The sequence below is a fragment of the Ciconia boyciana genome, chromosome 8 (genome assembly GCF_034638445.1).
Source record: "Ciconia boyciana chromosome 8, ASM3463844v1, whole genome shotgun sequence".
Classification (NCBI taxonomy): Eukaryota; Metazoa; Chordata; class Aves; order Ciconiiformes; family Ciconiidae; genus Ciconia; species Ciconia boyciana.
In genome coordinates this window covers 18,157,379-18,182,538 of record NC_132941.1, presented here as the reverse complement: position 1 = coordinate 18,182,538, position 25,160 = coordinate 18,157,379, and the positions used below count along the sequence as shown (strand labels likewise).

At 38.5% G+C, this 25,160-nt stretch overlaps 1 protein-coding gene across 4 annotated transcripts; it reads right to left on the bottom strand.

Annotated features, from left to right (window-relative positions):
* Nucleotides 1-280: 280 nt before the first annotated feature.
* On the bottom strand, nucleotides 281-24,866 carry FAN1 (FANCD2 and FANCI associated nuclease 1). Of its 4 annotated transcripts, none has more exons than XM_072869144.1 (14): nucleotides 24,732-24,866; nucleotides 22,503-23,936; nucleotides 17,121-17,261; nucleotides 15,895-16,090; nucleotides 13,311-13,544; nucleotides 12,669-12,800; nucleotides 11,421-11,529; nucleotides 10,561-10,680; nucleotides 8,058-8,222; nucleotides 6,956-7,124; nucleotides 4,956-5,059; nucleotides 2,104-2,298; nucleotides 1,601-1,729; nucleotides 284-756 (listed from the first exon to the last, which is right to left on the bottom strand). In XM_072869144.1, exons 2-14 carry the CDS (start codon nucleotides 23,803-23,805, stop codon nucleotides 619-621), a joined length of 3,135 nt encoding a protein of 1,044 aa, XP_072725245.1. In that variant the 5' UTR covers nucleotides 23,806-23,936; nucleotides 24,732-24,866; the 3' UTR covers nucleotides 284-618. The 4 variants fall into 4 exon arrangements, with proteins under 4 accessions (XP_072725247.1, XP_072725245.1, XP_072725248.1 ...); XM_072869147.1 differs by having other exon boundaries at nucleotides 22,737-23,936; XM_072869145.1 differs by having other exon boundaries at nucleotides 24,719-24,851.
* Between the last annotated feature and the right edge of the window lie 294 nt (nucleotides 24,867-25,160).

The following is a 25,160-nucleotide window of genomic DNA, read 5'->3' as shown; positions in this document are numbered from 1 at the left end:
CACAACAGAAGGAGCTGTTAAATATATCATCCTTTCATACATAGCAGCATGTTAAAACACCATTAAAAAAAAAAGTTTTATGCCTTACTCCATGCCATCAGTGACGAGCTGTATTTTTTTTATATTAAAGTGAAAATTGAAATACATAATTCCAAGTGGGGACAGTTAGAGAACTGTGCTGGTCCTGACAACCCTGGGAAGGCACTAAACTTGCACAACGTAATGAACTCGGGCTACATAGGCAACATGGAAATGATCAGGACTTGATGCACCACATTTTTTATTATAGAGGATGTTCTCAGCTGGTACCAGTGTGATTGCAGCTGTTTCTCTTTACTGGGCAAAAACCCTAGGTTACCTTTCATAGAATAAGTTATGAATTCTGTATAGAAGAGAAAGGCTTTGTTCTTCTGAACACAAAGTGACATACAGTAAATCATACCAACAGTCTTCTCAAACTATTTTTTGGAATGTTTTGTGCTAAAAATAACTACAGTAATATACCAAGAAACCAGAATTTTAGAAGAAACTACTTTTAATAAGCAGCAGCCAGTCGTGTGTGTCATGCCAGTTCCTTTAAAAACACCCAAGTTACCCATGCGATGAAGACCTCTGTTGTCAACTGAGGCGCTTACTCTTGCCTCCAACAGCTTGCACGTGACAAACTTCTACTGTAGCACCCAGCTTCTTCAGCTCACTCAGCCAGATTATCTGCTTGTGGGACAGGCGATCATTGGGACCTTTCACTTCCACCAGCTACAAAGAAATGTGGGTGATTAGTGGTGTGCCTGTGGAGGAACTGAAAGATCATTAGCTCGCACAGACTAATGTACGTATTCTTTTATGGCTGTTATTTGCAACAAAAATAGTAAAGATTTAGCACAACAGAAGGCCCAGTGGGTGCTAAATTATTAACCCATGTTCCAAAGTTTAACTGTAAGAGAATGACATTTTATCCCGTAAATACCCACCAAAACACAGACAGAGGCACGGGTGAATGAAGATACCGCATATTCAAAACGCCATCATCTGTAACCTCACCTGTTCCAGCTGATACTGACAGCAACTTACTCATATGTACTAGACAACTAATTTCTTCAGCTGTTTTATAAATGTGTAACAAGTTGCTCCAGCAGCTGAGATGTCCAACAGTCTTCTAGTAGCTATTCCACTACCATGCAAGACACAAACCATGACTGCTTACTCAATTTTTGTAGCAGAGACAGATGTAGTTGTAGTCTCATATATTCAAGTTTTTGTGTAAGTGGTGACATTAGCACCCCTTGCTAACAACAGTCAGAATGTGTATGACTGATTGATAACAGTTGCTTTACAGTAATTTTAATGAAGCCCTATTCTACAACAATACCTAGGCCACCTCTTGCTGTTTCTCATTATGCCCATTAAAGCTACAGCAAAATGTGATGAAACAGCAGATAACAATCACCCACTACCTGCCATAGATGCTGGGCAGCTGAGCAGCAGGTTTAACTCCACCACAACAGGAAAACACAGTTTGTATAGGATGACAGCTGGAAGGTTTTATACCTAAGGATAAGATCAGCTGAGCACTGAGTATTTCCATGATCTCCCAATATACCTTGAAGTGATTAGTGTGAGTACGCCACACAACCAGGTCAGGAAGTCCCCCTCTGCAATGGCGTAGATCTCTGGAAAGTCGCCTAAAGACACCGCTCAGAAACATTCCTCCAAGGCAAGAGACAAGGCTCTGCAAGAGAAGTTTCAGTAGTTGTCTTTTTTTTAGTTTTGATTTCCTGTACAGCCATTTCCCAACTCTCACAAGAATATTCTATGGCCCATCTCAGCTTTTTGTTTAGTCATGTGTAACAAGAATCTTACATAGATGTTATCTACAGCAACTTTCCCCACTGTGTTCCCAACTGCTGTTGCAGGAAAAGTGACCGTATCAGAAAAGAGTAACAGTACTGGGGAGAACTGTGCTGAAGCCCCCCCTCCCACCACTCACCATCAGTCTTGGCTCAGTGCCTCAGTACAAACTGTGAGCACACTACGGCCATGTGTGATTTAACAGCAAGCCTCATCAAACAGAGTGCCCATTCTGGACAACAGTTAGTTACTTACCTGAACTTGCTGGAGGGAAATAAAACGCCCCCAGCTAACTAGTGCTGCTGCTTTTCCCTCCTGAGTGGTCCAGATGTCAGCAATCAACTTTGCCAGTGTCTCTGAGGAAGCTGTATGAAGCTGCTGGAGTCTGGCCTCAATAACATCCCTCCTGTTCTCATAGAAGCTGTCAGTGTATAAATCCAGGGGGAACGTCTGTATGAAAAGGTAAATACAGCTCTGAGGAGCTGCCAGCAAAGCAGCAAGTCCAAGAATGACAATGCCCTACTTCATTTTTTTTTTTTAAATCTCAACTACAAATTCACTCAAACGCTGAGTCAATTTAACTTGAACATGTCCAGTGCATAAACCTTTATTAAATGGGAAAAGCTCTGCATATATTTTAACACCCAATGCCAGTGCAACAAATGCTGGCCACATCTTAGCCTGTGCTCTGTTGGTTTTTGACCTCTAGACAGAGGTTTCTTACACAACAAAGAGCCAGCCGCTCTCCTAACTCTCCAAGCAGTAATAGTCTAGTCAGGATTTGGTATCAGTATCAAGACTGCTCAGCTACAGTGAGCAGTTTGAAGTGGGAAGAACAAAGCAGTGATGAAACTGGGCAGTATCACTCAAGCTGCCTAAAAGCAGGGAGCCTTATGCATAGTGCTGAACACATTAGTGTATAAAGTCACTGCAGCAATTTTACTCAATTTTGAACATGACTAAAAAAAGGCTATCAAGTAGTAGCCGAGTGCCATTCTAGCTTTTCAAAATCAAATGCAGAGTGCTTAAAAAAAAAAAAAGGCAAATTTCAGCTTTACATAAACTGCTGCCACAGCTAATCCCACAAAAATACAGCCTAGGAATAACAGAGAATCAGGTGCAAGCTTTCAGCTCATCCTTGTTCATGCCTGAGGCTTGTGATAGCTCTTCTCTACATTGATAAGTAAGTAAGCAAAATCTAGTTTAAAAAAAAGTGAATTTGCAAATGAGCTGTAAATACTGGGCTTGTTATAAACATATAAACATACACCTTTTTTTGTTTTGTTTTTTTCTTTTTTTTAAGTAGGCGTAATCTGCATATAAGATTATATAAAAGGAAATGTATTTAGAGCGGCAAGATCTACAGTAAATGGTAGTTTGCACTGACAAAAAATACTTGCTTTTAACACATGAGATTCATACAATTACGGCATCTTACAAGAATAGCAGATATTCCACAAGAAGAGTTATTTGTATGAATTCCATTTACCAGTACTTGTATGGCCTTTGGAGCTACAGCAGTCCCCTTCCTGTCCTGTCTAGGAACCTGCAAGTGCCTTCATGTCCCACCTCAAAATTCCAAAGCAAGAAGGCCACCCATACCTCAGTTCTTTCTGCAAACAGTATTCAACCCTAAATTTACTTGGGCAGATGAATACAAGAATCAAGTAGTAGAAGACATTTCAAAGAATAGCCATTACTCTGTAGTAAGTTGCCTCTTTTAATCATTGAGTAGCTCTCCAAGGATATGACCAAAAACATACTTATAATCAAGTGCTCGTGGCTTAAGAAATTATTTCAAGACACGACTGTATGCAGACTCATAATCCATATCAACATAAAAGAAAAAAAATTAGGTTAAGGTTAAACATCAGCTGAGTGGGACAAAGCACAACCCATGAATTCATAGTTTTGAGTTTAGTCCTCTTGGCCTAATAAAATAATTGTACTGTTTGATTATCTAGATTTTTTTTTACATCCTTTGCTTAAGGGACTATGTAAGGATGGCCTTGAGGGAATGTATCTCTCTCCACCAATTAAAGAAATATTTGTAGTGGTCACTAATTAGGGAGACGGCCATCTCCAAAACCACCAAGTGATTTTCAACTCAGCCACATGGATTTCTACTTCATACTGGTGAAGAAAAATAAAGAAGGCGGGGGGGAGGGCAGAAAAAGACAATAAAAACCTGCATGTTTCACCTCTAAAGCAAGATGACATTTCTACCTAAGATATATCATACTGGTATAAACCTGTAATTTCTTACAGTAGAAATAAATCCAGTTAAGGAAGCAGACGGCACTGGCTGGTCTACCTCTTGGCCAGGGTTCCAATTAGAAGCAATGGTTTAAGGTGGAACGAAGAAGACAGTTGTCTGGCCTGTTTTAGTTCTGCAACATTTGAGATGGCTTTTTCGGGTTTTCTTAGCAAATGTCACTAAGTGATCAAGTTTTCTAATTGCAATTATTAAAACTGTTTCTAGCTGTAATTTGTAGGATGTAATGCATTTAGCTAAAAGCCACAAGTTCACCTGGAATCATTAATCTTAGGGTGTGGCAGGGAGTTCTTGCTGGGGGTGGGGTGGGGGTGGGGTGTAGTGTTGTTTGCTTGTTTGTTTCTTTAACAAAAAGGAAGGATGATTCCAAAAGCATGTTGGGGTGGAGTGGGTGGGGGCGTTAACAAACCGGAGTTTAAAAATGTGACTTCCCTTTAAAGGCCATCGAAAAGAAATAGCCTTTTTTTTTTTTCTTAATGGAATATGTCATCTTCAAATGAGATGAACAATGCTATAGTATAGCAGTATTCTTCCACTGACTATAAAGGAAACTTTGACCAGTGAGTTCAGATATAGGATATATGCATTTAGCCAGATGAATCCCACCCTATCTGACAGTCAATCCAGACTTACATAGCAACTAGTTACCGAGGAGCCCTTTAGTAACAAGCCCAATATAACAAATAATAAAACCAAGCAAACACCAAGATCTGTCTGGAAAGTTCCTCAGAATAAAATGTTAATCATCTCATCGTGAATAAGATTTTAACATAGTTACAGAATCTACAGCAATGGGTAAAGAAATTAACTAAAGAAAGCCTTTCAAAACTACCTGATAGGAATTTCTGAAAACGTCAGGTATGCCATCCATGAAAATGATATCCCACATTAGAATACCATACAGCGTAATAAATGTTGAGCCTTCCCCATGAATACCTAAAGGGCAAAATTTAATAAAACGGAAACATTAATTTCTACAGCAATCTCATACAAAGAGGTACTAAATTATCATGACCCAAACCAGAAACATGCTATGTTACGGTTTATACACAGCTGAAGTCAGTATATACTAACATTGCAGCATCAAGTTGTAAATGCAGTTGTTGACTTCCACAATTTGCTAATGCTTTCTACTTCCAGGCTAGTGGCCTACATTTACAGCATAGGATTAAATTACTATGCCCTGTCACAAATAAGGTTTACTGTTCTAACTTTAACAATTTTTAGTACACAATTTTTTTCCATTTTTACAATAAAAATATATTAATAACAAAATGTTTATATATAGAGATGTTTTCTATTATACATATACACAAACATGTATCCATACACATACATAGAGCTATACATATATGTATACATGTATGCATATATATGTATACATATATGTGCTGCAAAAAGCATTCACCACGAGCAGACCAATGCCCAGCCAGGATACTAAAAATGTAATATATTAATAACAAAATGTGTGTATATAAAAATGTTTTCTATTTACATATACATACGTGTATGTATACATCCACATATACAAACACATAAATGTATGTATACATGTACATATATGTGTAATATAAACCTTTTTTTATATATACAAACATTTTGTTATTAATATATTACATTTTTGAGTAATACTGGCTGAGCATTGGTCTGCTGGTGGTGAATGATTGCTTTTTCAACATCTTCCCCCCCCCCCCCCCCCATCACATTGAATTGTCTTTATAGCAGCCCATGAGGGTTGTGGGTTTTTTTAATACAGATGTATAATATGTATACATACACACACATATGTGCATATATGCATATACATTTAATAATATGTATATATACATGTAGGTACACATATGTACACATGTATATATACATATGTGTGTCTATGTTTATATACATAGTGTATGTATGTATATGTGCATATATCTCTATATATACACACACACATGCATGTGCATATTTTTACATATTAAAAAAATTGTCATGGGTTGACCCTGGATGGCAGATAGATAAGCCCACCCACCCAGTCACTCGCTGACTGCTCCTGCTCCAGCGGGCTGGGGGAGACAAGTGGAAGGGCAAAAGTGAGGAAGGAAAAGGAACAAACAAAACCACAACCCTCAGGGCTTGAGATAAAGACAATTTAACAAGTGATGGGGGGAGGAGAAAGGTGATGTAAAAACAATCACTCACCAGCAGACCAATACTTAGCCAGTCTCCAAGCAACAGCTACTTTGGAAAAACTTATCTTAAAAAAATAACCTGCCTACCTTTTTGTATTTTGCTTTCTTCCTGTAAAACAGACCTATATATTCTTATTTGTCCATGGCTTTTCACAGCTCTTAAGTTGTCAAAATATATGAACAACTACTAACAGAGCTGCAAATCAAACCTTTTCAAAAGAAGTTGCTAAGTGTCTTGCTATGGTATATACTCTTTTCATGTACATCTAGTACCAAAAATCAGTGGACGTTTACCTTTCCTTAATGACACTCCCTTAAATGACACTGCTAGCATTTTACCCCTAACAAATAAAATAGCTGTTCACTGATAAGAAAGGCAAAGTAAGTGATTTTCTGTGGAGATAAAGAAGAAACGTTGGTTTTTTTCCTAAAACACTTCAAAACCACCTTAGGTACATGAAGGCAGCAAATAATTAAAGGCCAGGAAGCAGGTCAGGTGGAAAATACATATTAGAGCATTTTGGTAAGGAAATTACATATTAGAGCCGTTTGGGAAGGAAACAGAATGAGCTAAAACTGGTCTATTAACTAAACTGGTTAGTAAATTGGTTCTTTACTGCCACAGTTATTTTACTGTAAAGAAAAAAAAAGTTACTGTTACCCTGATCAAAACCATTCTGCTTGTAATGAGTTAACGCCAGCTCCTCAACTGAGCACATGACTGTGGATACACTGAAGTCTTCGCCTCCTTCTTCATCACTGATATCCTCCATTAGAAATACCGATTTTCCCATTCCCATCTGAGGACACAACTTTCCTTTGATTGTAACCTGAACATATTGAAAGAACTACTTACTTTCCAGCATAACATTTAAAAAGCTTTAGCCTAGGTATTTGAATCTCTCCTAAAACACACATTCCTCCTTTTCAGTCTTCTTAAAATCAGAACTAGACTTTTTTCCAAAAATCAACTGAATAAAATTTAACCTGCCATTCCCTTGAAATCATTCTGTTTAGCTTTTATAAACTGGCAAATTTTTCACGAAGGATTAAAGAATGGAAGAAAGAATGCAGATGACTGAGGAGACTGATTCTGGACTGAGAAAAAGAAGTGTTGTAGGGACATAGGCGGTGACGAGGCCCAGAGAGAAAGTGAGGCTCTGCTCTGACTTTGCCCAGATACCATTATCTTCGCAACAGCAGGGAAAAGAAGGAGTTTAAAAAAATCCATTCCAATATGATGCAAGTGCTATTTGCATAGTGTGTATTTAGAGTGCATAACTCCCAAAGGTTACTAAAAAAAACTTGCTTTTTTTTTGAGCCATTAATCTAATGCTGACAACATGCTAAGGTTACTATTACTTCTTACACACAGAATGCTTGGCCTGAAGACACCAGAGGCAAGGCACTGATTTGATCAGACTCTTTGGACAGAAAGGTTCTGAGAGTGTTGCTGGTAAATCAGTGGAGTTTATAGCTGATCAGATTCGTAACATGTATTCAGTAAAGCAATGCAAATTAAATCAGTGTACAGCTGACTAACTTCAGCTAAGCAGGTGACCATTTATTGAATAAGGAGAAATATTTGTTTACAAGAGGCTTTTGTTTTAGAAACACATTTCTATTTATTTTCCTGCAGCACAAGTAAGTCAGAGGCCGGTACATAGCACGTAACAACAGTTTCCCAGATTATATTTTCTTGTCAGAAGAAAAAAGACCTCATGAGTTGTTATTTCTCAGAAACCACCAGCAACTTTACTTACATGTGTCACATCCTCCACAGTTATAACTGGCAGATCATGAAACAGGCATCTGAACTGCCTGCAGCTTGGAGAGTCTCTGATTCGTAGGGCCCGCTGGTAGAGAGAGAGACGATGCCCAGTTCGTACAAATGGGTCTGCCAGCCCATTTCTAATGCAGTCAATGGCCTAGCAAAGGGCAAGGTAACAAGCAATAACTTAGAAAGACCTATGCACATCTGTCTATTTTATTACTAAGCCCAAAAGATCAATTGATTTAAGGAACACAAAAATATGAATGTAAAAACCAGCATATAAGACAGGGCCACCTTTCTTATTTATGTACTTAAGTTCTAACTAGTAAGTAGTATGTTGCTCTAGTAGGCTTCTGGATTAAAATTTGCACTAGTACAGTAAAAAGAAATTACTCTCCATCTGTACTGATCAATGTAAGATTAAGGAAGTGTAAATCCTACAAAAGTGACCAGAAAAAAGAGCTGGTTCTAAGGCAAATCAGTTTAATATTTTTAAGCCAGTTTCTTAACAGCACATAATACGGAAACAGAAGGACCAGATCAGTTGTGCAAGAATGTACATACAGAACAAATTTTAGACCAATGCACTAAAGAACATGCAGGATTAAATATGGACTCCAAAAATTAAATCAAATTATGGTTCTGACATACTCTCTTTCTGTGACTTGAGGAAGGCATTTTGTCCTAATTTATAAATAAGGAACTGAGATTAACTCCTCCTTTGAACAACTTCTAATTCCAAATCTGGAAAAAGCTTGATATGGGGGTATAAGATGCAGAAGAGACAACTGCAGATGCTTGACAGCCTATAATATTATTTCCTTTTAACAGACTTAGAGAATTAAAATGCAACACAAAATATAAGCATTTTAATCCCAATTCTCAATAGCCTTAGTGAGGCAAGGAAGCAACACCAAGGAAAAAAAAGTCATTCTCTGCTTATTTTAAATAACTCTACAACTGCTACTGTTCCTGGACTTAAAACTTTTATCTCTATTTTTCATTGCCAAATTAGTCAGGTATCTTAGGTGTGTTAACTACATTGGTCTTGTCTTTTAGTTAAAAGTTGATTTTCAGTCTGCCCATACTTCACTGTGACCTAAACAGTCCTACAGAGTTTCATTTTCAATCATTGACAATATTTCTCCTTTATATGTAACAGACAGGAAAAATTGACATAATCTCCTGTACTTATAAATCCTCAGATGAGCACCTGAGACAACTACCACCTGCTGTTTCTTGCACAGAAAATACATGAAACTGCAACTGAGCCCTACAATGAGTTACACAGTGGCTTCTGCGCCTTGTGGCTCTTGAAAAGAAAGCCTGTGAAAAGCTGGTGCTGGCTCACAAGGAATTCAAAGGCACAACCTGTACTGCAGCTTGCAGTTTTCTCAGATTCCTTTATATTCTGCTGCAGAAATCTTTCCAGAGGTGCCAGAAAGTTCTACAGAGATTTACAATAATCCTTGCACGCAATCCTTGCCATTCCCATATGTTATTTTACTCTCATTCGGCTACATGCCACCTAATCACTTAGGAAACTCAAAGACCGCTCACCATGTCCACAGTGTTTCTAAACGCCTGAACCGCAAGTTTCTAAAAGACTTGAGATGGACAAGTTCACCCACTGCACAAATAATGTGTTTTGCTTGTACAAACACACCCTACTGGTGTGTGTGTCCTACTGGAAGGGAAGAGGGCAAATTTCAGCAAAAGCTAAGACTACCTCAAAACCTCTTCTCCCCTCCTCTGCCTTCCTAAGATAATTAAACAGACCAGGATAAACATAGCCTGTAATACATGTTATCTAAAACCACTGTTATTCTTTACCAGTCTAAGGGTGGTCAGTTACAGTTTATCCTGTAGGACCACAGAAAAAGTTTAAATTTGCTGTTAAAGACTGCTAACCCTGCCAGAGCTGTGTACAAGTAACAGATTAGAAATGGGGTTGTCTACTGCTTGACCCCTTACAGTAGAAACCCCACACCAAAACTGGTCCAGATATATAATACAACCTTCTCCCCACTGGCAACAGTTAGCCAAGGACTTAATTCGCTTAATTTTTTGTTTGAAAACATTAAAAAACTCCTTCCGATCATGTTTGGTTTTTTTCATTCCTGATACGGCCTCATCATGACTCAGGTTCAGAAACAGGTGTTTACTGCAAGAAATTTCTCTGCTTCTCACACATTAGGCAAATTTATAAGGCAGAGCAGCAAGGAAGCTGCTACCTGATAACTCCATACAATCCTTCATGCCAAACAGTGTTCTTCTATGCAACAGAAAAAAGCAGGACAACCAAGCATGAGGGTACACTCAGTATTCAATTTCTTAGGAGAAACTGGTTGCCTGACCTTGGAATTCCTACCAATATCTGCATTTTAGGAGACCCTACCCCGCTGTTCTCCTTATATGAAATATTTTTAAAAAATCTTTTCAGACAATGACTGCAGTGTTTCCAGCTTTACAGCATGCAGTTGTGAAGATACCTTCTTAGTGTTTTTCAAGTGCTGATGTAAATTCAGAGCTAGGCGATCCCACCATCGCCCTCTGCTGTCAGTACAATACACATCCTGAGACAGAAGAGTCTGCAGCTCCTGCACTGCGTCCTGTAGCAACAGCATTATATCTTTATTAATTGAGTTAGAAAACGAAGTTGAAGTTTCATTATACAATTAGCTTGTCACTTTCCCTTCTAATTACTGGGTACCATAACTTTGTCTCTGCACAATTCAAACCCCATTTTTACTCCAACACCCAATGTATTCAGGTGCATGGGTATATCTTAAAAACCCTAGAATATAAATATTTTTATGTGAACTTAAAGGTTATCTGCCAAAAATACAGTGTTTTTGTCCTTTCTGTATTCCTTATTGTATATGAAAAAGATCTGAATATTACCCATTGCTTTTTTGCAGAGGCAAAGTCTTTTTCAGAATAATCTGGTTTGCTTTAACATGTAAGTCAGAAGCCTTTGGAGATGTTAGCTCCTAAGGTGAAGAGGCAGGGATTTCACAGAAGACTTTTCTTCCAAGATTTTCTTATTTAAAAGCAATAACTCAATCTAGTGAAACACAGATATCTTTAAATAACAAAACAACAATGTCTCAGCAACAGTCTTATGGTATATTACATATGGTAAATCTCCAAAGCATAAGCAGAAGTCAAAACAATTTAAAACTTTCTAAAGCACCCAGAAAAAAAGGCTCTTTTTCCTTAAAAGTAACCTGTTAACAGAACTGTAGCAAGTCCTGGCAAACATTATCACCATTTTCCAGCCACATCAGAAATGTAAATTCATGTACAATGCTACATTAAACGCGTATTCCTATTCACTTCACAACTTTACCTCATACATGTGAAGTCTCTGCAAAATTTCAACACCTTGAGAAAGGATTCTTGTATACACCCAGCCAACTGTGAAATGTCGTAGATACTCAGGTAAAACTCTGTGATAGCTGAAAGATAAGAGCAGCTCAGATCAATTTAATGATGCCAATTTAAATTCTTAAAATTCTCTTACTAAGAATACTTACACCTAAAGCATTTACAAAAACTAAATGCCTTATATATCAAAACTGAACTGAAATGAGTATCCCAGCTGCAAAGTCAAGAACCCAAAGGTAAGAAAATAGTTTAGCTGATGTAGCAGGTGTAAGCTGCACTTGCACAGTGCATTTTGCTTTCAACAGTAGCGGAATTATTACCTAGTAAGTTTTACATCAGATGCAAAACAATGATTTATTACATCATGTTTTGTTACTGCCAACTTGTTCTCGTAAGTCAGAAGGTTAACTTTAGAAACACAGCTGAACAAAAGAAAAAGGCTAAAACATGCATTTCCTGCCATGAAAGAAGACTAACAACTTCTAGGTAGGCAGCTCTATGTTTCAGGACAAAGTCTTTTGAATGTCTTACAGAAATCAAAATACGTTTTTCCACTATCTTCAGTGTGAAATGGAACAGACCTCCAAATGACCCTCTAGGAATATTATTTTAAATCAGTTGCCATGAAAATGAATATAATGCCAAATATAAGGCTTTAACTTTTGGTGTATCATTAAGCCAGAAAACAAAATAATTGAAGGAAAAACTGATGAAGGATGCTTCAAAAACAATACACGTTTTTCAGTTCTCAGATCTTTAGTAACGTTTCCTGAATGACACCCACTTGGAAGTTTGAGGAGATGAACAACCCACTGTTTTCCCATAACGTTTGCAACATTCTTTTGTTCAGTGAATTTTAAATTCTGCTTATTGCTATTTGTCTAAAAGCCATAAACACAAACTATGACAAGGGAAAAATAAGGCTCTTGTTCTCCTGCACTGGCACATAGAACAGAAATGTTTTAGTGCTTTATCCTTGCCTACCAATTCATTCCCAAGGTTTTATAAAAAAGGCCTTTTCACATAATCACTTAAAAGGTAAACAAACAACCAGGAAGTTCGAAGCTTTCAAGAATATTAAGCTTCTAAATTTACCAAACTTAAATAATATCACTAGTCTATAAGCCTCTCTCAAAAGGAAAAGTACCAAAAGTAAGATAATACACTTAATAGTTTCAGATGAACACTAGGCTAGTTTCCGGTTTACTACCTCAAAGAGGGGTGATTTTTCAGTTCGTTCCAGGTTTCTTTAGCACACATATATAGACGATTAGCTTCTTCCCAGTTCCCATTTACCATTGCAGTGGCTATATCATTTGACAGATGAGCAGCAGTTGCATACCTAAGGGAAAAAAACATAATAACTGTATTAGGCTCAAAAAGCATTTATAGTTAAAATAAATCAATTCCTCCATACAATACCTTTTAAAAAATCCCTTCCAGTCTCCAAAGACATTGAACCATGCAGCCAACTTTATCCTTAATCTTGTAGGATCAGCAGAGTTTACACTAGCAAGGTACATTATGTTTAACATCACTTATAAACTAGAGAACGTATTTTTTGTTTTGTTCCGAGTCCATTCTAATAATCACCACAGCAAATGAAGAAACAACTTTCATCAGCAGATGATCATGAAGCAAATAAATATGCTATTTTGGTTCAAAATGCAAGCCACTGCGAATTACAAGTCCTACATAGATACAAAAACGCAGTTAAAATTACTGCAAAAGTGCACTTCTACCTATTTACATCTGGAGTTCTACATGATGAATTCTTATTTGCCTACACAAGTAGTGCAGTAAAACTTTTCCAGAAATAAACAGATTTCCAAACTGCCAAAGCTCCCCCTACCTGATAAGATCTTCTCTGTCCTGGAAGACCTGTGTTTTCCTATTTATAGTGTAACTGGGGAATACCATACGCCCCATGTTTACCATAAGGACTGTGGAGAGCTGGCCCTGACCAGCACTACCAGCTTCTTCATCCTCCATTGACTCAGACAGTGAAAATAGCAGCAGAATTCGAGAAAAGACAGCCCGAGGGCCTTTACAGACCCTGACAGATTTTCCAGCCAGGTCCTTCACCCTGGAAGGACAAATAAAATTACTATAACAAATTATTTTTACCACCACTTATAAAAATTCAAATACACCGAATGAAGTATGAGGATAATTTTGGTTTCAAGTCAATTAACATGTAAACTTGATTTTCCTTGAAAGCAGCAGCTTGAGAAACTATATAGTGCATGTAACCTCTAGTGAAAAGCCAAAGAAATGCATTAACTAATAAAAAGTTTAAGGGCCAAACTTCAAGCAGAATAGAATTGGAACCAACTGCCCTTTGCGTGCAGCCACTCCTGTTGCTATGCCAGGCAGTACCAAGAAGCAACAAGATGTGGTTTGCTGTTAGGGCAATGTTTACAGACCACAATTTGAGATCCCTTGTTTTAGGGTATCTCCATTAGCACATCTTCATCCAGCCTTTTCATACAAGACAAGATTTCTGTGACTTGTCCACAGGACAGCACAGATTTAAAACAGGACTTTCTCTGATCTCATGAGGTAACTAGTATTTCAGCTGTCAACTACAGCAAAGAGCATTACAACCCCAAAGATTTTGTGGCTGAGCAAGTAACTATCAGCCTCTTTTCTTGGAGTAGGGAGTAAGCCAGCACCAAGGACTTTTTTGGAATGTAACTAATTTTCCCAGGTTCCTTTCTATTTCCTGAACACATTTTTTTCTAGCCTTCCTTTGTATAGTTTAAGCCAATATTCTGAAAACAATCTGTTTCTTTTAGAGATATTTATACAAATTATGCATCATGCATCGTCATGTAGTTCAAATATCTAGTATCAAAGAAAAAATGAAATCTTAAGTGATTAAAAGTATTTGCATACTGAAGTTTTCTATACCTGGATTAGAATGAGGGAACAACTGCAACTCCTTAAATGAAAACATCCTTACTTATCACAAAGTCCCAGCATCCTCTAACACAAGATAACCATGGCTGTGGCTATGATCACTTCACCTGTTTTCCTGCAGACCAAATGAAGTGCAATGCTACTGGAGACAATGACACCAGTGTGAAATACTATTTTTAACAGAATGGGAACCACTAGAGCTCCTGCTGTATTCTGAAAACAACAAAGACCAAATAAAATTACTTTAAAGAAGCTAACCATACTATGCAAACCTCCCAGCTGTGAAGCTTTGCAAGCCCACCACTAAGCTAGCATTAAGCCTCTCTTTTGGCATAAGGAAAGATGACCTTACTGATTCATGTAATAATAATTCTTCATGGAGGGATGATTTTTAAGTTCTTCTTCCAATACTAGGCCCCTTTTAATACAAGGAATTTTATGGAAAATCACATGGTAGATTTCAGGGGGTAATATTTGTCCAATAAACACAGCTATGCAAACTTGACAAAGCTTTATATCTCCCTCATTTGAAAAAGAATACCACAGGAAAGACAAATTATGTTATTGAAGCAAATGCAGTACATAATGGTATCTGTCAGCTTTCTATACAACCTGCATTTTGTACAGAGAGGATTCCACAATTACTGACTTCAGATCCTAGTTCTCCAGCCTACTAGACAAGCTAACTGCTAGACAAATAACCTTTGTTTACATGCATTATTATTCAAACAGTTATTTTTTGGTATTAGTTACTAAAAGAGGTAACTGCATAAGAAAGCTTATAAACTCCAGAACTGACTTGTACCCTAGCACCAGCACCCTGGCTATTACTTTAGTTCATATTCCTAGACTTCTTGTGGATGTTCCAGCTACAGATCCAGCCCTAAACACCAAGAATGGTAATGCTGTAATCTCTCCTATTAGGGCAGAATGATACCTTAAACCTGCATCTGGACCCCAGAAGACCTGGAAGTCAAGGGCATCTGATATACACAGCTGTGACAGTCACAGTGAAAAAATTCACAGGAAAGAAAGAACACTTTGTCAAGCAAACAATCTTTTCCCTTTAAAAACATTGCTGAAAAGGAGGCTCTATGCTAAAATACAAAGTCAATCACAAAAAAAAGATATTATTGCTCCCCTCTAATTCTACTAAAAGAGCTCACCCAGCAAACGAACATCAAATAGTTGCTTTAATAGGCAATTACTTTCTCTATGTCTTCCTAGATGTTTTTCTGCACTGGTTTTGCTTTAAGTAATTCAGTAATGTTTCGCTGTAGAACTGAGTAACTTTGGAGATAGATAATCATGCCACAGCTGAAAAGCATGACATAGTTTTTAAAAAAGTCTAATATTTACCCTTCTGCTTGACCCACTGTGAATCAAAATTTAATGCTGCCCTTTTTTATTCATAAATTCACTAAATGCACTCCTCTCTTCAAAAGGCATCTAGACTGAGTCCTTTGAAGCATAACTTACATTTACCTGCAAAATTTAACTATAAACAGAGTTACCTTTTTAAAATCACTGTCCCAATACCAGCCTGACTCCTGCTGAAGACTGAACGTTGTTTTGCCAACCTCAGAAAATCATCCACAAGTAGCTGTTTCTGACCATTTGGGTTTGGCAAGTGGAAGATCTTTGCCAATGTTTTTAGCTCAGGGGCTGAAAGCAAATCCAACCCTTCACACAGGTCTTCCAGTTCAGATTCTAAAAGTAAAATGATCCACATATATTCATTATGTGCTATACATACACACCCAAGCAATAGCTCAAAGTATAGTACATTCATATAACCTAGTACTAATCTAATGATCTAGATTCTTCAAACATGTATTATTGATGCTAGCTGGTTCAGCTTGAAATTCAGCCTCTTCACAGGTCCACTATGAAGGAACAGAATAATCAGAAAAAAATCCTTTTGCAACTTCAAAACAAAAGCAAATACAAAGAAATTCTGCCGAGTTACAAAAAAAAATGCTGTTCAGAAAAACTTGTCTTCCTGATGATTAAAACTTTGCCCAATGCAAAAAAAAGTCCTGCCAGGGAGCAGCAAGAGCAGAGCTGCTCGACAAGGGGGAATGAGCCAGGAGTCAAGAGTGACCACAGCACTGGCAGTGTCCTCACCAACCCTGGTGCAGACCCACCGTAAATGAACAGAATGGGCAGAGCAAAAGTCCTGGTAACAGAAGCCACTGGCAGCCCCAGAAAAGGCACGATGATGAACCAGGTCCAGGGTCGATCTAAGAGACGAGCCAGACATAAGACTAGAGACAAGACTACAGTTTACGTCTGGGATCCATCCACAGTACATGGCCACAGACAAGACTGGAAAAAAAACACCCGCAGCATTGGTTGGAGGTCCAGCCAGCCAGGGATGGACAAGGCCAGGGCCAGGGTGCCTACAACACAGCTCAGGGCAGTACTGAAGGAAGAGCTCCTGGACCAATGCACAGCGGCTGCACAGGTCAGGGTCTGAGATGAGGCTGGTGAGGGCAAGTAAGGCCTATTGTTGCACCTGTAGCCCTGACATTTACGTAGCTCTCCCTATTACCTAATTTGCACTAACTGCTTTTATTATGAATGTAACACAACACAACTCACCTACCTGAAACTTTTATTCTGCTCCTCTAATTCTCTTCTCAAGGCACGGACAAGCACGTAGTGCATTAAACTCTAACATGACACAACTGCAGTTTTTATCTGTAATATGTTTAACATTTATTAATGCTGGCCATACCTGTTTGCAGAAATCTGGCTTCAGCCAGTTCTTCAATTATTGGTGACAAATCCATACTTATCTCTCCATACTCTATTTTGTTCACCTTTAACCAGTTCAGCTTGCGTTGAAAAAGTCTCACATATAACTTCTGCCCACCAACTGCAAATTTTATTTAAAGCAGGGAAGGATAAAAAGAAAATTAATTTCTAAAACATAGTACTATGCATAATCACTACCTAACTTAGAAAAATTACTTTGATGCAGATATCCTCTAAAATACATTTTAAATCTGCTCATGTTCTATGAGCAGACTTGGTAAAATACCAGAACTTACCTTTCCAAGTAATTATTGCTCATTAGAATCTTTAAGTTCTGTAGGTTGAAAATTATTACAATGTATTTTGTAGGTAACGAACATTGCTAAAATGCATTTTGGACATGCTTACCCTTTAAGAATTTGTTTTCTAGGAAAAGACAACTTCATTTTTCAAACTCTGCATATTGTGATGTTAAATAGGTCTCTTTACTTTCTTTAACACTTATTCAGTAACCAACTATTTGATGTTGGGGAACAAAAGAAGCTGTAGTCTGACAGAATTATTTCATAATCACAGAATACCTCTCTGTGTAGTAGTCTTCAGATTCTTATTTTTCCAAAGATAAGCTTAATTTTATTAATATATCTACTGAAAACAAGGGAAAAAACCTCCTATAGATTTGGTTTTTATCAGGGAAGTGCTCTCTTAAAGTAACTTTTAAAAATACTTTTAAAATACTAACAATGCTGAAATTCAACAAAATAGCTTGTTAAATCCTAGCTGAAAATAGTCTAGCTGTTGTTACTACATTCAACTCCTTTTTGAATACTTAATTCATCCCTCATTAACTTCTAATCTTTTTATCCCTGTCTGCTGCTGCTTAACTTAAACTGATCATTAATAAAAAGAGACACTGAAACACTACCACACCTAGGTATATTTAAGAAATGGCAGTTAACTTTTACATGCTTATTTAACTATTCTCCTGTCCTTAAAAAGTTTTTTTCAGCCTTTTTTTCAATAGAATGTTTCCAGGATCAATTCACTGAGAGAACTACATTCATATACACAAGCTTGTAATTTTCTCTGTGGGCTAATAACTCTGAAGTCTGTCTCCAATTTTTACAACTCTGGAAAAAGGAAAAAGTTCGAGTAACACATAAACATCCTTTCTCCAGACCATGGAAACTGACCAAACCAGGGCTGCAATCCAGTAAAGGCACATGAGGACTGCTTTCTCTCTAAAGGATTTGAATGACAAATAGAAGAATAAAAGGTATTGCACAACTAATTAATTGCTTCTTAAGCATCCTGTTCTGCAGTACATTACCTTTGAAGGTTTGGGGGATTTTTTTTTCTTTTGTAGTTCTTAAGAAAGTTTCAGGTGTATCACTGAAATAAAAAATTTGCTCTAAGTTGAAACATTATCAGGAAAAAGATGCAGATCTTAGAAAAGTTCACCCTCTATGAGTCATTGAAACACAACAGAAAAAAATTACATTATTTTTTCTTGTTCAGTTTTCTGTACCTCAGTTCCACTGGTGACTATAAATTAATGCTTCTCAGATACGATTTTTCTATTGTATAAAAATTGGAAGGAGGATTTAACAAAGTTTATTAAGTAGTATCACTAGAACTATGTGTTTGCATTTAAATTCTTCCAACTGCAACACGCAGTGAAATTAAACATGGAGAATACAAAAAAATAGTTTTTTAATATTACACCTAAGTTCAGACAGATCTCATCTTGAGCACAAAGCCTGACATTGCACTGCAGATTACTTGTTATGGACACATCTCTGCTTTCGCCTACTTTTATTTACTGTTTCCAGTACTTAAGAAATTGGCAGTGCTCTACATCCAACATAAAGGCCATCCACTTTTGAGAAAACTGGGCAGGAAGGATGGAAGGATTACTTCAAATTTAATTCTTTGAAAAATATCATTCCTTTCATAATAAGCATTAGAGATAACTTGCTGAAGAATTGCAGACATTTTAGCAGAAAACAATGCAATACTGGAGAGTACCTACGTTCAAGCAACTTTATAGTATTAAGCACGTGTGGGCTTTTTTGTGTTATGATAACTGAAAGACAACATTTGCTTGGGTAGAAACTTCTAATTTGGAACAGACAACCCATCTACCTGAACTTTTAAAGTACTCGTCTAAGATTTCTTGAAGGTAGAGACATCCATCTGTCACCTGTTCAGAATTATCTATTGACTTAATGCTATCCAACCACTCCTCATAGCTGAATCATTGAGTTTTTCCTACCCTGCAAAGAGAGATTGTTTTATTTCTGACTCCAGCAGTCAGTGCACACATGGATTTATCAGCACCACTTCACAATAATTCTTTCTGTATTCTGAACTCCTGTGAGAGGGGAATACTGAAATTACACTACTGAAAGAGAAACAAACACTTCCTTTATTTAACAGAACAAGTTACTATTACTGATCAGTGTTGTACTCATCCAGAGCAGGCAGGGTGGAAATAAGGAAGCTGTATCCTGAACATCTCTTAGTATTTGTCAAAGTAGCCAAAGCCTGCTCCACTAACTCTGAACTAAGTTAGCGGACTCTCTAGCACTGCTAAACTAAGTTAGCCACTTACCTAACTGTAAGTTTATTCCTAGATCTTCTTTGGATGTAAATGATATGCATCTACTGCTTGCCTCAGCCAATAACAAGAGTTTTGTTGCTTATATTCCATTCTTTCTTTATATATTCCCATTTTAACTATCACAACATAAACAAGGCATTATCAAGCTCTAAGATGTCACTGTATGCACATTTAGGTGAAGAAAGTTAACTATTTTAATATTCTTATGGCCTTGAGTGCACCACTAGGCTCCGCAACACCATCTCAGCCCCCGCAGGTTTGGCTGCTTGTGTTCAAGGTCAGCTCTGATATGGTACAGCTGTGTAACCTGGACTCAGGCTGCTGGGAAGAGCTGTGTGAGGCCTTGTCAGGGCCTCCCCCCATTCGCTCGGGAGCTGTACTTAATTTGAGGCTGGTAGCCTGCACTCTTGCTTAAGTTCTGCTGTAGTATGCCTGTGCCCAGCCAGACATCCTGCTGGCTTGGCTTCCCCTTACACCTGCCTCATTGCTATGGACTTGCCTGAAGACCTACCATCACTGGAGCATGGCTGACTGCAGTACTAGCACTGGATCCACTCTGCTCTTCTTTGGGCAATGTGGGCTTGTGCCCCTTGCAGGTGAGGTGAGGATGTGGCCCCTGCCCCTGCTGTCCCCTTTGGCTCCTGGCTCATCTTCCCATGCAGAGTAGTCTGCTCTTGCTGCTCCCTCACAAATACAGTCCTATGTTATGATCTCATTGTACTTACAATATTCTCATAACTTATGTTAGTATTATCCTTTAAATTTTTAAATGTTTGATGTTACTGCGTAATTGTAATTATTACAATATAATCTGTAAGAGCTTAACTGTGACCAGGTAACCACTGCAGAAATACCTGTGTAAGTTTAGAGCTCTACTTCCTCCTCTGGAGTTTCTTCACCTTTTTAGTAACCATCTCTGAAGGTGGTTTGAGTCAGCTCAGCTGACTTTTCCACTAGGGCACATGAAGAATGTTCATATAGTCCTTTCCAGCTGCTAAACTTTGGAAGAAGATCTTAAGTCAAAAAAGACATTTCTGAGATTGTTCCACCATAGTTTAAGTACTTCCTAGAGAAACAGATATGCACTGACGCAATTTTTTTAAGGAACTGAGATTGTCAACTACTTATCAGGGCTATAGTTCTTCCTAATAAGCTCAAATCAACACTTCTCCATTTTTGTCACCCAGTATCCTGTATTAAAAACCTTGTGATGTCATATACACTAACCTAACCTCATTCTGCTTTTCTCCACAGCTATACAAGTTATTATAAAAACACTGAAAGTCTCCTATTGGCCTTGGAAAAATTTCATGTAATTGCTAATCACAAGTCATGACCTTGATATTCTCTTTTGTAATGTCCTGTGGTGTCAATCCACAATATCATTTGGAACTTCAGAGAAACAAACAGTAAGGGACTAAGTGCTCTGAACAGCTACAACAGTTTTCTTCCACTCTGCAATGGGGAAACAGTCTAAAGACTGTTGTACGGTAGTGCAGAAAAGATTAATATAATCTACAGAGAGGAAAAAGACCAAAATACACAATAGTTTCACACAGGTAAATACTATTCTTTAGTGCAATAAACTTTACAGCCTGCCAGTGAAGCCAAACTCAATGAACAGAATACATCAATAAGTGCAGCCTGCTTCTGATTTTTTTTTTTTTTACCAGCAGGTATGTATGCAACTGTCAGTTTTGTATGTTCAGCTCAGATGTATGAAATGAGCTCATATGAGCACATATCTAAAAATACTTTTGTCAGACAACTGTATATTACCATAGTAGCTTAAAACAATATAAATGGTTATGCCTGCAATACTCTGAGATACAAATTTTATTGTGGAAGTTGTTATAAGCTTATTTCCATTTTGATGCTCCAAGTTTGTAGCTCAAGTGCTGGTCTTAAACTGTAATTAAGAGTAGTTTTACAAGTTATAAACATACATAAAAATTCGCAGGGTTAGTTTTAACTTCCATCATCTCTGCCATGCTTTTACTGTAAAACTTATATGAGTATAGGATTCAGACAACATGTCTGCTTTGAATCTTGTCTAAATACAGAGGGCTTAAATCTCCAACATTCTGGCTCCTACTGAAATTAATGAGAGTTACAAGTACTAAGCAACCTACAAGAAAATCACTGTTAATTAGTAACTAGCATTCTAAACACTGGATAATAATCATAGGGATAACCATGGATTCACACCAAGCATGAAAGTAATCTGTAAATGTGCTGAATCAAAGCTCATAAATGCCACTTCAGAAGTATTTTTTTCAGGGTCTGTGTATCCAGCACAGGCTCTTCATAACCCCATTTTGTAGAATTCCCATACGTAATAGTCATCAAAAGCTTGGTGTTAACTGATACTCTTTTACTGTGCTATGAGTTTCCTTCCTTGGAAACATGTTTAAATGCAGCAGCAAGTTGACTTAAGATTCTAAAAAATAGTATTAAAACAGTAAAAAAAAGTATTCCAAAACCCCAGAAATATCCATAATCATTCTCTCCTTATTTCTTACAAGTCCCCACTATTTATCATTACCTTCCATTAAAGCAACATAAAAGTTTACCTACAAGAAGCCACTGAGGGATATGTCTCCTGAGAAAAAGGAGCTTCTTCCCTTAAGGAATTTATCAAGTTAAATTGCCCATTGGTATAGCACTCTTCACATAAAACTATGTAACGGTTCTCTTTACAAGAGGTAATGTGACAATACGTTAAAGAAAAAAAGATACCTGATAATTTGCAGAACTTGGTTATAATGTTCATATCTTGCTCATCAAAGAGTCTGACATCATCTTTGTTCTCCAAGACTGCTCGCAGCACCAGTAAAAAATTCTGGAGGTAATATGGGTGACCAGGAGAGCTGGGCACAGAGCTAACCGCAATTACTTTGTCTAAAATGTCCCCAATGGAATTTTGAAATTCTACCTTTTCCACAGTTTCTGACAAAGTAAGATTAATCTCACCTTTAAAGTCTTCATGAACTTCCACAGGAAGTACCTGTACATCACCCTCGCTAAAGCAATTTTGTGTATCACAGTTCACTTCTGTCTTGGAAGAAGGTATAACCTGAGTGTGAGGCTGAGTCTTGACTTCCAAACTATTGGTCAGCTCTGCTGAAGTATAAATGGCTAGATGTGTTTTAAATTTATCAGGACTAATTATCACCCCTTCAGACCTACATTCTGTTTTGGTGCTCCTTCTACCAATTGGTAACCTTTTGCCATTTATGTTATCAGCTGGTAATGATACCTGAACAATATCCACAAGGTCTTCGCCACTACATTTGTTTATTTCTTCTTGAAATTCAGGTTCCTTCTTTGAAAAGTTTTGTTCCTGGCGCTCTCTCTGAGCAAGCTGATTTTCTTTCTGAGAACTATGCCCAGCATAAATCTCATCATCGTCATCCTGTGCTGCAGCACTTTTGCACATATTGTGAACAGCTGGAGGTGAAGGGTCGATCTCTTTATAGATGATCTGTTTTCCTCCCTGGATACAACGTCTTCTGGACAGTTTAGATGACAAGCTTCCCAAAGAGACTATTTTAACTGTTTGAGCCCGTGGTTCATTGTTAACACTACAGACTGAACTATTATTGCTAAAATAAGGACTAATCTGTTGTACTGCACTCCCTTCTGTTTTCAGTAAACTGCTTTCGGAAGGACTTGTTTCTAGATTTAAGAGTTTTTTTGAAAAATATGAGCTGGAATTATTGTTCACATTTGCAGCTGGGGGACTCCCGTTCCTAAAAGAGTTGAGTGTTGAATCAATGACGCCAATCTCACCATGGTTTCTGCGACATGTTTCATCCATGTGCTCATTTATTTCATATCTTGGCACCATTTGCCCGCACATGGGACAGGTAATTTTGGCAGGGGGAACATTGTTAAAAAAGGAAATAATAGAGGAGGATGCTGAAGGTATAGATGGTGTTCCTCTACCTTCCAGTTTTTTTGTTCCTTTTTTTTTCTTATTTTTACTAAGTGACAAACTTATTCGGGCTCTTTTAATTTCTGAAGACCTAGCTTCTGCCATTACAAAACTTCAAAACATTTATGTGGCACAGGCAACTTCATTCAGGCCAAATTTCCTTATTCTGTAATATTTAAAAGAAAAAAAAGACTTTTCTTGGCTTTGCATTTTTCATCTGTAATCCTCTGACATGCCTTCAAGGAAAAAAAAAAGATACTGAATGAAAGATCTTCTAAGGTACCAAATGCAACCAAGATGCACAGTGGAGAAGAAAATATAAAACCCTAAAAGTGGGAAAGTCAAGCAATCCTTAACTTCTGCAATACAACTGTCCCTTTACCTTCTCACTAGGCAGGCAAGCAAGCATACCATGATTGCCATGCTGAGCACTGCAGCTGGCTTCATGGGAATGGTTTAAAAAATTAAAATACTACTACACACTTTGACTACTTAAATGCCACGTTCACTTGTTGATGTAAATGAAAACTTGAGATCAAATTAAATGTAAGGATATAGTCAAGCCCTCAATTTTTTGTCATTATCTTGTTCGCTACCTATAGGCGTACTATTTTTTGGTGCCAACTATCCACTTTTACAGAGCATGTACAACGTGCATGTGTGAGGACCAAGCGCAGGTGCAGTGTCTTGCAGCGCACTTGATCTCCGAAAGCGCCGAAGACGTCGCGCCGGCCGGGCTGTGGGCTCTCCCGGGCCTGTTCTGAGCAGGCCACGCTGCTCCGCACAGCGCACGGGCAGAGGAGCTGCAAGCTCTCTCGATGCGTTCCCGACGCGGATGGCGGCGCCTCAGGTTTCTGAACCCGTTTCTGCTACTGCCTGGCAAGCGAGAGGTGCCTGCCTCTCCCCTGCCCGCCACCACTCGCGCCGCTACCCCTCACGGTCGACCGGCCGCCGCCTCCCCTCGCCTGGGCCGTGCGAGGGGCCCACCCGACGCCCCCCGCAGCCCGCCCCGCCTGACCTTCCCCACGCACCGGCGCCGCAGCCGAGCGTCGCTCCGCCGCGGCCGGCCCAGAGGCCGTGAGGGGGGAGCGAGCGGCCGCGGCAAGCGCGAAGGCCGCCCCGGGAGGCGGGCACCCGGGCCCCGCGCGGTAGCGGCCCCGCCCCACGGCACGCAGCGGGCTGCTGCTCGTCCGCCCCCGCCGCCAGGCCAGCGCAATGCATCGCCGATGGCGGGTGGCAGGCCTGGGGAGCAGATTGCGGAGCACGGGTGCCCCGCTCTAACAAAAACGTACGAACTGAGACCTACTTAATTTTTAATCATCTTGCTCGCTTTAAATTTAAAATTTCCTGTAACAACAGATGGTGGAAAAGAGGTGTGGTCTTTCTCTAGAAAGGGGAACCTGAGGGGCAGCTGCTGGAACTTTCTTTTTTTGTTCAGCCAGGAAAAGAGCAAATACTGA

What these genes read in the sequence shown, in the direction of transcription:
- FAN1 (XM_072869144.1), bottom strand. Translation starts at nt 23,805, where the DNA reads ATGGCAGAAGCTAGGTCTTCAGAAATTAAAAGAGCCCGAATAAGTTTG. An exon ending in AGCCAGATTTCTGCAAACAG is followed by an intron (nt 16,091 to 17,120) that starts GTATGGCCAGCA and finishes TTTTACTTTTAG; the next exon opens with AATCTGAACTGGAAGACCTG. An exon ending in AAAAATCACCCCTCTTTGAG is followed by an intron (nt 11,530 to 12,668) that starts GTAGTAAACCGG and finishes CTTATCTTTCAG; the next exon opens with CTATCACAGAGTTTTACCTG.